Source organism: Xenopus laevis, chromosome 3L, assembly GCF_017654675.1.
Source record: "Xenopus laevis strain J_2021 chromosome 3L, Xenopus_laevis_v10.1, whole genome shotgun sequence".
Classification (NCBI taxonomy): Eukaryota; Metazoa; Chordata; class Amphibia; order Anura; family Pipidae; genus Xenopus; species Xenopus laevis.
In genome coordinates, this window is record NC_054375.1 from 150,754,646 (window position 1) to 150,769,337 (window position 14,692).

Below are 14,692 nucleotides of genomic sequence, written 5' to 3' on the forward strand. Positions count from 1 at the left end.
AGCAGAGAAGCAGCAGAAGACACTTCCTGCATCAGTAAATAAAGCTTCTGGCATACATAACAGCAGGGGGTTACATATTCAAAATATCAGCAGTGTTAAAGTAAAATAGTGAAATCTAAAATGGTAAAAAACTAATAGGTTAAAGGAAAACTATACCCCCAAACAATATAGGTCTCTATAAAAAGTTATTGCATAAAACAGCTCATATGTAAAACCCTGCTTCATGTAAATAAACCATTTTCATAAAAATAAACTTTTCTACTAGTATGTGCCATTGGGTGATCATAAATAGAAAATTGCCATCTTAAAAAATAAGGGCCGTCCCTGGGATACTACAATTCACGGTGCACACAAAAAACCAAAGTCCTTTTCAAATTAAACATGAAATCCAATTTCTATTTTTTATTAAAGCGTTCATAGCTGTTGTTAGCTCACTATCAGCTGTCAATCAAATATTGTCTGCCCCTCCTCTATGCCTAGGAATAGAGACGAGGCAGACAAATACTTTCACTTTCCATTCAGCACTTCCTACATGTCACTGCTCTCCCCACATTCCCCCGTTCTCTTCACCATTTAATTTTGTAGCCAGGACATGGGGATGGACATCAGGTCCCCCATTCTGGTGCACAAACAAGATTCTGAGATGATACAAGACTTGTCTTAATAACAGTGTCCACAAAATGGCTCCTGCCTGCTTGTTATAATTATGAATTCCCAGACTGAAGGAAACAAGATTTGAATAATTTATAGAGTGTAATTAAAGTTCACTTTGCTTGACTAATGTGATAAAATTAAAGGTGACAGGACCCCTTTAATATGCCACTTAATTTGATATAAAATAATCTGTTGCTCAAGTATTCATTTTGAGGGTGTAGTTTTCCTTAAATTGCAAAAGTGCTCAGAAGAGCACTGTGCAATTCTAAATGAAGCTATATGGGTAGTGCTCTGAACCAATGACAAGTCTAAGAATGTTCTGATTGGCTAGAGGTGGATCTAGATCTGTTTCCAAGCCGTATCACACTCCATTCTAATAATGCTCTGATTTGTTATATTCATCTACATCTTCATGCTACTCACCTCATTTCTCTGATTTGTTATATTCATCTACATGTTCATGCTACTCGCCTCATTGCTCTGATTTGTTATATTCATCTACATGTTCATGTTACTCACCTCATTGCTCTGATTTGTTATATTAATCTACATGTTCATGCTACTCGCCTCATTGCTCTGATTTGTTATATTCATCTACATGTTCATGCTACTCGCCTCATTGCTCTGATTTGTTATAGTCATCTACATGTTCATGCTACTCACCTCATTGCTCTAATTTGTTATAGTCATCTACATGTTCATGCTACTCACCTCATTGCTCTGATTTGTTATATTCATCTACATGTTCATGCTACTCACCTCATTGCTCTGATTTGTTATATTCATCTACATGTTCATGCTACTCGCCTCATTGCTCTGATTTGTTATATTCATCTACATGTTCATGCTATTCACCTCATTGCTCTGATTTGTTATATTAATCTACATGTTCATGCTACTTGCCTCATTGCTCTGATTTGTTATATTCATCTACATGTTCATGCTACTCACCTCATTGCTCTGATTTGTTATATTCATCTACATGTTCATGCTACTCACCTCATATCTCTGATTTGTTATATTCATCTACATGTTCATGCTACTCGCCTCATTGCTCTGATTTGTTATATTAATGTACATCTTCATTCTACTCACCTCATTGCTCTGATTTGTTATATTAATTTACATGTTCATTCTACTCACCTCATTGCTCTGATTTGTTATATTCATCTACATGTTCATGCTACTCGCCTCATTGCTCTGATTTGTTATATTCATCTACATGTTCATGCTACTCGCCCCATTGCTCTGATTTGTTATATTCATCTACATGTTCATGCTACTCGCCTCATTGCTCTGATTTGTTATATTCATCTACATGTTCATGCTACTCACCTCATTGCTCTGATTTGTTATATTCATCTACATGTTCATGCTACTCACCTCATTGCTCTGATTTGTTATATTCATCTACATGTTCATGCTACTCGCCCCATTGCTCTGATTTGTTATATTCATCTACATGTTCATGCTACTCGCCCCATTGCTCTGATTTGTTATATTCATCTACATGTTCATGCTACTCACCTCATATCTCTGATTTGTTATATTCATCTACATGTTCATGCTACTCACCCCATTGCTCTGATTTGTTATATTCATCTACATGTTCATGCTACTCGCCTCATATCTCTGATTTGTTATATTAATCTACATGTTCATGTTACTCACCTCATTGCTCTGATTTGTTATATTCATCTACATGTTCATGCTACTCGCCTCATTGCTCTGATTTGTTATATTCATCTACATGTTCATACTACTTGCCTCATATCTCTGATTTGTTATATTCATCTACATGTTCATGCTACTCACCTCATTGCTCTGATTTGTTATATTCATCTACATGTTCATGCTATTTACCTCATTGCTCTGATTTGTTATATTCATCTACATGTTTATGCTACTCACCTCATTGCTTACTAGAGTCCTCTTGTATAGTGCATCTTTGGCTGCCTCCTAAGAAGAAAGAGACACATGGAATGTGGGGTGATAAAGGGAAAATATATTCTTGAGTTAGTTATCCAGAAACTCCATTGTGATACATTTCTAAACAAAGGATTGGTTGGAACAATGATCCCATCACTCACCCTATTGCCCTCCTGTCCGAGGCGCCGTGCAGACTCTCCATAAAACTGAAGGTAGCGTTCCAGCTGCCGCACATATTCTGAGAGGGGGAGAGAGACAATAACAGGCAGCTATAACAGATGGATATAGAAGGTGGGAAGGGAAAGGGAATGGCTGCAAGTCCAGAGGAAAGAAAAATCAGTGACAAAGGACGGAGAGATGGACAAAAAATAGGAACATGGAGATGTGAAGGCACTGGGAAGAGACAGCAGAAGCTACAAGAGAACTGGGCACTAAATATCTCAATCAAATTCAGGCAGGTTAAAAATTCCAATTGGCTCTTTGATTTGGTCCTCACACTGACAGCCTGTATCCCTGTCATTATGATCCAATCGTTTGGCCCTAAGGTTAAAATTGTGGGCCTATCTGGTGAAGGATCCATTCATATGGCGATTCTGCCAAACAAGCAGACCTTTCCATGAATGGCCTGCTTAAAGGAACAGTTCAGTGTAAATAAAAACTGGGTAAATAGATAGGCTGTGCAACATAAGAAATGTTTCTAATCTAGTTAACCACAAATGTAATGTATAAAGGCTGGAGTGACTGGATGTGTAACATAATAGCCAGAACACTACTTCCTGCTTTTCAGCTCTCTAACTCTGAGTTAGTCAGTGACTATAAGGGGGGCCACATAGGACATAACTGTTCAGTGAGTTTGCAAATGATCCTCAGCATTCAGCTCAGGTTCAAAAGCAACAGTTATGACCCATGTGCCCCCCCCCTTAAGTCACTGATTGGTTACTGCCTGGTAAGCAATCAGTGTAATGGAAACCAAGGAAGCTTCAAATAGGAAGTAGTGTTCTGGCTATTGTGTTACACATCCAGTCACTCCAGCCTTTATACATTACATTTTTGGCTAAATAACTACATTAGAAACATTTCTTATTTACACAGCCTGTCTATTTACCCAGTTTTTATTTTTACACTGAAAAATTCCTTATGACCTGAAACAAGAAAGATTGTGAATGGAAATGAAAATGGGAGATGAGAAAATTGTTTGCAGTAATTAGAGGAAGTGACTGCATGGGAACAGGGAGGGGTCAGGAATGGTGGGACAATCAATGAATAAAGTCTCCTCTCACCAGCTCGAACAGAAGGTCCTCCTTGCCTCAGAAGCTGTATTTGCTGCTGGCTGCGCCGTGTGATATCATCAATCTGGGCAATGAGGTCATCAGGGACTGCACGGTGCTGCTGCTTGTATGAAAGGATCTAGTCCAGGAGACAGAAAGATGGACTGAGTGGAAAAGATGGGTGTTAGATAAAGATGTTTACGGTTCCAGGTCTGGCACAGAAACACTGACCTTTTTCTCCAGTTTATCCTTGTCATACGCTAGAACAGTCAGACTATGAAGAGTCTGTGTGCTGAAACACAGGAGAGGGAAGTAAGACAGAAGTCATGCAGTGAGCATGTGCATATATATATATATATATATATATATATATATATATATATATATATAGTCAAATACAAGAGTCCTCTGCACTCAACCCATTATCAATATATTTAAGACAGCGACATTTTGTGCAACTGCTACTGAAAAATGCCTTACCCTTTAAACAAAACAGGGATTGTTTGTCCATATATTGCAATATATTTAAGCTGAACAACTACGTCAAAGTCATCCCATATCTGGCCAGTCCTATGCTCAATTTTATCTGATTCATTAAGAATTCTATTGCTTCAATCCCTGTTTTGTTTAAAGGGTAAGGCATTTTTTAGTAGCAGTATGCACAAAATGTCGCTGTCTTAAATATATTGATAATGGGTTGAGTGCAGAGGAATCTTGTATTTGACTATATGTATTTTGTGGTCACAGCCTCATTGCACCCCCGCCTAATGGTTTTAAAAAATAGTGGTGAGCACAACTTTCCCTTGTTTGTTATATATATATATATATATATATATATATATATATATATATATATATATATATATATATATTAAGAATTGATACACATTAAAGGGGAACTATCACAAACATTTAATATAAGCTTCAGCATACTGAAATAAGAAACTTTCTAAATACAATCAATTAAAAATTCTGCATTGTTTCTGAAATAATCAAGTTCATCTTCACTATTCCTCTCTCAGCATCTGTTTCTCTTCATTCTGTCTTCATGCAGCAGTTGGGTGTCAGATAATAATTGACAGTTAGATCCAATATATCTTATGGGGGGGGGCTCCTTTTGCCTAGAAGATGTATTAGAGTTCACTCTATTAAACTCACCAGACATCATGTCTCTCTACATGCAGGATTTGTGCAAAAGGCAGTTATTTTTTTGGATTTAGGCTAGGAAAGGAAACCCCCTCCCAATAAGATATATTGAATGTAACTGTCAATGAATAGCTGACTTCCAACTGCTGCATGAAGACAGAATGAAGAGAAACAGATGCTGAGAGTAGAGATGTCGCGAACTGTTCGCCGGCGAACTTGTTCGCGCGAACATCGGGTGTTCGCGCTCGCCGGAAGTTCGCGAACGTCGCGCGACGTTCGCCATTTTGGGTTCGCCATTGTTGGCGCTTTTTTTTGCCCTCTCACCCCAGACCAGCAGGTACATGGCAGCCAATCAGGAAGCTCTCCCCTGGACCACTCCCCTTCCCTATAAAAACCGAAGCCCTGCAGCGTTTTTTCACTCTGCCTGTGTGTGCTGAAGAGATAGTGTAGGGAGAGAGCTGCTGCCTGTTAGTGATTTCAGGGACAGTTGAAAGTTTGCTGGCTAGTAATCGTTTTGATACTGCTCTGTTATTGGAGGGACAGAAGTCTGCAGGGGTTTGAGGGACATTTAAGCTTAGGTAGCTTTGCTGGCTAGTAATCTACCTTCTACTGCAGTGCTCTGTATGTAGCTGCTGTGGGCAGCTGTCCTGCTTCTGATCTCATCTGCTGACTGCTGCAATAACAGTAGTCCTTGTAAGGACTGCTTTTATTTATTTTTTTGTTGTTTTACTACTACTACTACTACTACTATAAGAGCCCAGTGCTATTAGTCTAGCAGTGTTGGGGAGTGGGACTGGTGTGCTAATCTGCTGCTCCTAGTAGTTCAGCAGCACCAACTTTAATTTTTTTTTTTAATATTCATTTTTTTTTATTTTACTTTTTTTTATTTTACTACCGCTGTAGTAGTGTATAAGTTGACCTTTTAGGCATTATTTGCCCTGTAGGCATTATTTGCACACTGTTTTCTTCAACCCGCCATCTAGCTGTGTGACCTTGTTCACATTCTGTCTAAATATCCATAATATTACCGTCTCCAGAAAAAACACCGGAGTGACTTTTTTCAAGCAGCCATAATATATTTTACGTAATCCGTATCCACCGCTGTAGTAGTGTATACGTTGACCTTGTAGGCATTATTTGCACACTGTTTTCTTCAACCCGCCATCTAGCTGTGTGACCTTGTTCACATTCTGTCTAAATATCCATAATATTACCGTCTCCAGTAAAAACACCGGAGTGACTTTTTTCAAGCAGCCATAATATATTTTACGTAATCCGTATCCACCGCTGTAGTAGTGTATACGTTGACCTTGTAGGCATTGTTTGCCCAGTTTTTTTGGCCGCAGCCACTGAAGCACAGAGGCCAGAAAAAATATGCCATATAAATGCTGAAAATAGTCATTTTTTGCCATACGTTGACTCAACGTATATGGCAAAAAATTACTATTTTCAGCATTTATATGGCATATTTTTTCTGGCAACTGTGCTTCAGTGGCTGCAACCAAAAAAACTGGGCAAACAATGTCTACAAGGTCAACGTATGGCGAAAAATTACTATTTTCAGCATTTATATGGCATATTTTTTATGGCAACTGTGCTTCAGTGGCTGCGTCCAAAAAAACTGGGCAAACAATGCCTACAAGGTCAACGTATGGCAGTTGTTTAAAGAGAACAGTAGATTACTAGCCAGCAAAGCTACCTAAGCTAAAATGTCCCTCAAATCCCTGCAGACTTCTGTCCCTCCAATACAGAGCAGTATCAAGCAGATTACTAGCCAGCAAACTTACTATCATCTGTCCCTGAAATCACTAACAGCTCTCCCCCTACACTATCTCTTCCAAGCACACACAGGCAGATTTTTCAGATACATTTTTGCCCTTGATCCCCCTCTGGCATGCCACTGTCCAGGTCGTTGCACCCTTTAAACAACTTTAAAATCATTTTTCTGGCCAGAAATGTCTTTTCTAGATGTTAAAGTTCGCCTTCCCATTGAAGTCTATGGGGTTCGCGAACCGCTCGCATTTTTGCGCAAGTTCGCGAATATGTTCGCGAACTTTTTTTCCGACGTTCGCTACATCCCTAGCTGAGAGAGGAATAGTGAAGGTAAACTTGATTATTTCAGAAACGATGCAGAATTTTGAATTGATTGTATTTGCACAGTTTCTTATTTCAGTATGAGGAATGGTATATTACATTTTTATTTTTGCAATAGTTCCCCTTTAACATCACTGCACTCACCTGCTGCTTGCAGGTTTTACTGGAGCTGTCTGTTTAGGTTTTGGAGCAGATACCTGTAGCAAAAGGAGAAAATAGGATCAGACACTACTAACAAGGGGGTCAGTGTTACACAGACTGTAAATGAAGACAGGATCATCATTACGTCTGTATTACCGGAGGCAAGGTGATGGGGTCAATAACTAGCCATTTCTCAGTGGTGCTGCTAAGCTGTTGAGATGTGAGGGGCTCCCGGATTCTGACGATCACCTCTAACTTGCCCCCTGTGGTTTTGCGACCATCCATCACCTGAGGAAGAAACACAATGTCACCCTGGAGCAAACAGCAGTGAACAGAGAAAGAATGGGGGTACGGTAATGATGGGGTATGGTAAAGGGAGGTCCAGGGCATAACAGAAAAAAAAAGATGAGTAATAATGATAAGGAGTAAAGGGCGGACAATATAATCAACAAGAAAGTACCTCCAGTATATCCCGGATTTCACAGCTGCTCTCCAGAGCTTCCAGTTTGAGTTGTGAAGTCCCCAGCAGACGGTCTGACTTAAAAAGACCCCTGGCAACACGTGGTCACAAAGTTATTGAAACACATCAAAGCGCCCACACACACAAACACACACAATGAACACACACACTCACTATAGCAGCTTGCAGTGTGGATTTCTGACACTAGAAACATTTAGAATAACTACATGATCTCCCCAGCTCATTGATACACAATCATTCAGAAGCGATTGGCATAGTCATGGCATCTATAAAGTTCAATTGTGACAGTGGAGATTGCTTGGCCTAAGTTGTGCCTACAGAAATGATGGAGATCCCTAGAGTTCCGTCCCCTGCTCATGGAGACAACCTGGAATAGAAGCTATAAGTAAAGCCAGATGATTTCTGCAGCTCAGCTTTGACGATGGTGATAACCTGGAATAAAAGATATGGGCACAGCCAGATAATTCCTGTAGCTCCGCCCTGACCATGGGAATGAAGGTATGAACAGAACAACAAAATCCCTTCAGCTCAGCCATGACCATGGCAAAAGCTTGGAATAAAAGCTACAAACACACACACACACACACACACTCATAGTCCACTGTTGGTGATGAATTACCCCTTCTGGATGATCTCGAATTTGATCCCCTTTGCTTGGATGGCTCTCTTAAGACCCCGGTGATTTCGGTTTATGTGTAGCGTGAACCTCTCCTTAAACACTGCGAATAGAGTTACACAACTATTAAAGGGGTTGTTCGCATTTCAGTTAACTTTTACCATGATGTAGAGAGTGATATTCTGAGACAATTTGCAATCGGTCTTCATTTTGTATAAATTGTGGTTTTTGAGTTATTTAGCTTTTTACACAGCAGCTCTCCAATTTGCAATTTCAGTCATCTTGTTGCTAGGGTCCAAATTACCCTAGCAACCAGGCACTGCTTTGAATAAGAGACTGGAATATGAATAGGAGAGGCCCGAATAGAAAGATGAGTAATAAAAAGTAACCATAACTACAATTATGTAGCCTTACAGAGCATTTTTTTTAGATGGGGTCAGTGAACCCCTTTTGAAAGCTGGAAAGAGTCAGAAGAAAAATATAATTAATTATAAAACTATTTAAAATGAAGACCATTTGAAAAGTTGCTTAGAATGAGCCATTCTATAACAAAATAAAAGTTAACTTAAAGGTGAACCACCCCTTTAATCTCTGCTCCTGATTGTTTTGCCAATGTTCTTATACCCGTAGCAATCTCACCTGGAGAATTACTGCTCTTTATTACATTTGTTTTGTCCTTCTGGGCTTCCTCCTGGAATAGGAAACACAACAATATTATCCAAGCTTAGGTAACTAAGGTGCAAAACCACCCGAAGGTGACAGCAGAGCAGTAGGGGGAAATACGGGACATGGAAACGCAGCTCAGCATCAGCAATGCAAAGTTAACGGGATCCTGTCATGGGAAAACCTGTTTTTTCCAAAAAGCATCAGTTAATAGTGCTGCTCCAGCAGAATTCTGCACTGAAATCCATTTCTCAAAAGAGCAAACAGATTTTTTTATATTTAATTTGGAAATCTGACATGGGGTTAGACATATTGTCAGTTTCCCTGCTGCCCCCAGTCAGGTGACTTGTGCTTTGATAAGCTTTAGTCTCTCTTAACTGCTGTACTGAAAGTTGGAGTGATACCGCCCTCTCCCCCCCCCCCCAGCAGCCTAACAAAAGAACAATGGGAGGTAACCAGATAGCGCACTAACGCAAGATAACAGCTCTCTAGTAGAGCTAAAAACAGCAGTCAATAGTAAAAGCCAAGTTCCACTGAGACTGATTCAGTTACATTGAGTAGGAGAAATAACAGCCTGCCAGAAAGTAGTTCCATCCTAAAGTGCAGGCACAAGTCACATGACTGGGGCAGCTGGGAAACTGAGAATATGTCTAGCCCCATGTCAGATTTCAAAACTGAATATAAACAAATCTGCTTGTTCTTTTGAGAAATGGATTTCAGTGGAGAAGTCTGCTGGAGCAGCACTATTAACTGATGCGTTTTGGAAAAAAAACACGTTTTCCCATGAAAGCATCCCTTTAACGAATACTCTGGCAGATTTTTAATACGTAAATGGCAAAAGTGGGCAATCAAAGCAATGGTTGAATAAGCAGATTTGGGAACAAAAAAGGCAAACAAAATAATAATACAGATGTAGCTGTTGGATCTAAAGAATTGAGAGACCCGTATACCTGATGACTGAACAACAGCACTGTCCCCCAATCAACGGTGAGATTTTGGGAGCAATATTTCTCCTCTAAAAGAATCTCTTGAAGGCCACATGTTGCCCCATCTCCAGCATGTAATAAAGCCAGTACAATTCTTTTTGATTGGTTTATTTAAACACCGTAGCAACTTGGGCAGTCAAAGATGGGATTCATTGAAAACCAGGCAAATCCTGTCCTCTTAGATCAGTGATCCCCAACCTCGTGAGTAACATGTTGCTCTCCAACCCCTTGGATGTTGCTCTCAGGATTCTCAAAGCAGGGGACTTATTTTTGAATTCCAGGCTTGAAAGCAAGTTTTATTTGCATAAAAACTAAGTATAGTGCCAAGTAAAGCCTTTTGTAGGCTGCCAGTCTACATAGCGGCTCCCAAATAGCCAATTACAACGTTTTGTATGCATGTGTTGCTCCCCAACTCTTTTACATTTGAATGTGGCTCATGGGTAAAAAAAGGTTGGGGACCCCTGTCTTAGATGATATGTAGGATCTCAGAAAGCAGACACAGGAGAAAGCAGTGGGAAATAAATGGCAGTTCACAAATTGTTCTAAAAACCCATAGGATGTTCGAGTTGAGATCATTTGTTACTAGAAAATGAAATATCTGGGTTACAGTGTGTGGCTTTTTAGGGCCGTCGGGATGGCAGTTTCACAAGGAAACTTCGGGCGACTTCGGAAAACAAAGTGATCTGAGTGCCATCCCGTCGGCGATTTAGATTCTAGCTGGGGGAACCGCTTTTTGGGGAGATTAGTCACCCAAGAAAAGGCGATTAGTCACTGGGCAACCTAATCTCCCCAAATCTTCGCGCCTGCCCTTAAACGTCATCCTCCAACAACGCTGTGTTGTATACTAGAACCTATGGAGCAGACTGAAAAATTGCCCCTTTGTTCTTAGAATTTAACCTTTCTTTCTGCACCCCTCACGCCTCCCTGAATTTCTGTGATTCCACGGTCAAGTTCGGGCTAGAAACATGACTCCCAAGTGTAGGCCACTCCAGTGGGTGTGGGCTCTAAATGGCAAGATCAGGTTATGATTCTCTCCAGATTGGCTCATCACTAACGATACAGGGTGGTTGCAGAGATTTCAGAGGCTCGTTATGTGACTGGATCAACAGAAATTTGTGAGCAGTAGGAAAGGGGTGAAGATAAAGACATGAAAGCAGAGATTAGAGCAGCACCAGTCAGAATATGGTGAGATGAACAGAAGTGCAGAGTGCTTAGGGCAGGACTGTGAGAGTATTAAAGGGATTCTGTCATGATTTTTATTATGTGGTTTTTATTACACTGTTTACACTGAATGTAAGTCACTCTACCATATAAAATGTCATTCCTGAACCAGCAAGTGTATTTTAGTTGTAATATTGGTGTGTAGGTGCATCTCAGGTCATTTTGCCTGGTCATGTGATTTCAGAAAGAGCCAGCACTTTAGGATGGAACTGCTTTCTGGCAGGCTGTTGTTTCTCCTACTCAATGTAACTGAATGTGTCACAGTGGGACCTGGTTTTTACTATTGAGTGCTGTTCTTAGATCTTCCAGGCAGCTGTTATCTTGTGTTAGGGAGCTGCTATCTGGTTACCTTCCCATTGTTCTGTTGTTAGGCTGCTGGGGAGGGGAAGGGTGATATCACTCAAACTTGCAGTACAGCAGTAAAGAGTGACTGACGTTTATCAGAGCACAAGTCACATGACTGGGGGCAGATGGAAAACTGACAATATGTCTAGCCCCATGTCAGATTTCAAAATTAAATATAAAAAACTCTGTTTGCTCTTTTGAGAAATGGATTTCAGTGCAGCATTCTGCTGGAGCCGCACTATTACGCGATGCCTTTTGAAATTTTATTTTTTCCCATGACAGTATCCCTTTAGGAGCAGGAGGACAACAGTATTAAAAACGGTACCAAAGTATTAAGGACAAACGTGGCAGAATATTAATGGCAGGAGAGCATTAAGGACAGATGTGCCGGTAGAAAGCTTGCTGCAGGTACAGTGCATAGGTAATGTGTGCTGGAGAAAAAGCTCTATATTTTATACACCCCCCCCAATCCATTCTGTGCTCTCCTCTCACCAGACTGGGATAGGCAAACTCAAAGCGAACAAAGGTGTCCATATCATGAGGGGATGATCCTGAAAATACAGTGAGGGGCGAGACAGGAATCAGGAAGGAGAGTTTTAAAAAAAAATTAAGAGTGTTAGTTAAAAACCAACCCCACCCACTAAAAGAGAGAATCAGTAAAAGGCTGGTGAGAGCAGGACCATTGGACTGACTAACCTGATGGTATTGGCAGGTTGACTGCTTTGGCTACAATCAGTACCAGATCCGCACTGCTCAGCTCTGGGAAGATCCTATATACGGACAGAGTAAGGGAGATAAAATTGATTAACGGTGCATATTTAGTCCATAGTGAGGTTTAAATAAAGCTAAGGCACCACACCTTGTATATTGGGCAGTGTGTTTAAAGTAATAGTCCAGGGAAATCCCACAATCCACCCCAGTCCAAGGGTGTATGTCACATTAAAGAATAAACATGTATGTTGGGTTTTTCCCAGAAATCCCAAAAGCAAAAGTTATGTCAAAGGGATACTGTCATCAGAAAACATGTTTTTTTCAAAACACATCAGTTATTAGTGCTACTCCAGCAGAATTCTGCACTGAAATCAATTTCTCAAAAAAGCAAACAGATTTTTTTTATATTCAATTTTAAAATCTGAAATGGGGCTAGACATTTTGTCAGTTTCCCAGCTTCCCCCAGTCATGTGACTTGTGCCTGCACTTTAGGAGAGAAATGCTTTCTGGCAGGCTGCTGTTTTTCCTTCTCAATGAAACTAAATGTGTCTCGGTCGGACATGGGTTTTTACTATTGAGTGTTGTTTTTATATCTACCAGGCAGCTGTTATCTTGTGTTAGGGAGCTGCTATCTGGTTACCTTCCCATTGTTCTTTTGTTTGGCTGCTGGGAGGAAAAGGGAGGGGGGGGGTGATATCACTCCAACTCGCAGTACAGCAGTAAAGAGTGACTGAAGTTTATCAGAGCACAAGTCACATGACCAGGGGCAGCTGGGAAATTGACAAAATGTCTAGCCCCATGTCAGATTTCAAAATTGAATATAAAAAAATCTGTTTGCTCTTTTGAGAAATGGATTTCAGTGCAGAATTCTGCTGGAGTAGCTCTATTAACTGATTCCTTTTGAAAAAAATGTTTTTTCCCATGACAGTATCCCTTTAAGTATGTATGTGTTTATTGACTATTGAAGAAAACCTCCAACTGCACATATAAGAATAACGTGGCACAAATGGACTGCTCATACCCCATCAAAACAAGATGACATTCCAGGGCAGGGAATGTTCACACTCACTTCATGATGTTGATAGTTCTCTCTTCAAAGTGATAGCCAGGGACAGGGAGACCCCTGGAATGAGCCTGCTTCAGCAAATCAATGTACTTCATGCACTCCTCTGCTAACTTCTCATACCTAGGGGTGAAAGGAGAAAGGAAATCACAAACACATAACATGTCATTCCCAGGGCCGGATTTACATAGCGGGTGCCCCTAGCGGCAGGTCCGGACTGAGAATTAAAATAGGCCCTGGCATTTCAGGTACACAGAGGCCCAATCAGCCCACACATGGAACAGCTGGCCAGCCAGAGAAACATGGTACAAGAAGGGAAATTCTAACAGTTTCAGATACCAGAACAACTAAAATTTTTCATTAATGGACATGCTTTAATCAGAACCTACTTTGCTGTTTCTGTGATGTTTCCCAAGTGAGTGAATTGCCTGGAATAAGACACACACATCTGTAAGAGGGAGACGGAGAGTCACAGTCAGATACCTTGGAATGGCAATAATAAACACATGCAATGATTTTTGTACATGAAAAAAAATGACAAGGCCTTACAGGGGAACTATCGCAAAAATGAAAATGTAATATTAGCTTCAGAATACCGGAATACAAAACTTTCTAAATACAATCAATTAAAAATTCTGTATCGCTTCTGAAATAATCAAGTTTATATTCACTATCCCTCTCTCAGCATCTGTTTCTCTTCATTCTCTCTTCATGCAGCAGTTGGGTGTCAGATATTCATTGACAGTTAGATCCAATATATCTTATAGGGGGGCTCCTTTCCTAGCAGATGAATTGGCGCTCACTCAACTGATTCCAGTACAAACAAAATCTAACAAAATAACTGCCTTTTGCACAAATCCTGCATGTAGAGAGACACGATGTCTGGTGAGTTTAATAGAGTGAGCTCTAATACATCTTTTAGGCAATATATAAGATATATTGGATCTAACGGTCAATGAATATCTGACACCCAACTGCTGCATGAAGGCAGAATGAAGAGAAACAAATGCTGAGAGAGGAATAGTGAATATAAACTTGATTATTTCAGAATTTTTAATTGATTGTATTTAGAAAGTTTCTTATTTCGGTACGCTGAAGCTTAAATTGACTTTCATGTTAGTGATAGTTCCCCTTTAAACTACATTTCCATACAGGTCAGTGCCTATGGAGGTTTTCACAGTTTTGGGTTCAAGTTCCCTTTTAATGAGGTAACAGACCAGATATTGATCCACCGGGTTTGCCACTTAACCTTGGAGCTTAACGGGTTAAATTCTTTTTTTTTATTATTTATTATTTTCATAGAAAAAAGAAAAACTCCAACAAGCATAATATTAGCACATGTACGATTGGTTCAGTTACATTATCTTAGATTGG

General features: G+C 40.1%; 1 protein-coding gene across 2 annotated transcripts in view; it reads right to left on the reverse strand.

The window, feature by feature from the left end:
• cc2d1a.L (coiled-coil and C2 domain containing 1A L homeolog) overlaps nucleotides 1–14,692 on the reverse strand; it is a 28,680-nt gene that overhangs the window by 1,444 nt on the left and 12,544 nt on the right. For both annotated transcript variants that reach the window (XM_018253719.2, XM_018253716.2), the window contains 13 exons: nucleotides 13,708–13,766; nucleotides 13,325–13,441; nucleotides 12,241–12,314; nucleotides 12,037–12,095; nucleotides 8,969–9,020; nucleotides 8,333–8,432; nucleotides 7,693–7,783; nucleotides 7,389–7,520; nucleotides 7,236–7,288; nucleotides 4,083–4,143; nucleotides 3,864–3,990; nucleotides 2,745–2,821; nucleotides 2,566–2,613 (listed from right to left, as the gene is read on the reverse strand). In XM_018253719.2, coding sequence (XP_018109208.1) covers nucleotides 2,566–2,613; nucleotides 2,745–2,821; nucleotides 3,864–3,990; nucleotides 4,083–4,143; nucleotides 7,236–7,288; nucleotides 7,389–7,520; nucleotides 7,693–7,783; nucleotides 8,333–8,432; nucleotides 8,969–9,020; nucleotides 12,037–12,095; nucleotides 12,241–12,314; nucleotides 13,325–13,441; nucleotides 13,708–13,766 — 1,050 coding nt within the window. The remainder of the gene's footprint in view (nucleotides 1–2,565; nucleotides 2,614–2,744; nucleotides 2,822–3,863; nucleotides 3,991–4,082; nucleotides 4,144–7,235; nucleotides 7,289–7,388; nucleotides 7,521–7,692; nucleotides 7,784–8,332; nucleotides 8,433–8,968; nucleotides 9,021–12,036; nucleotides 12,096–12,240; nucleotides 12,315–13,324; nucleotides 13,442–13,707; nucleotides 13,767–14,692) is intronic.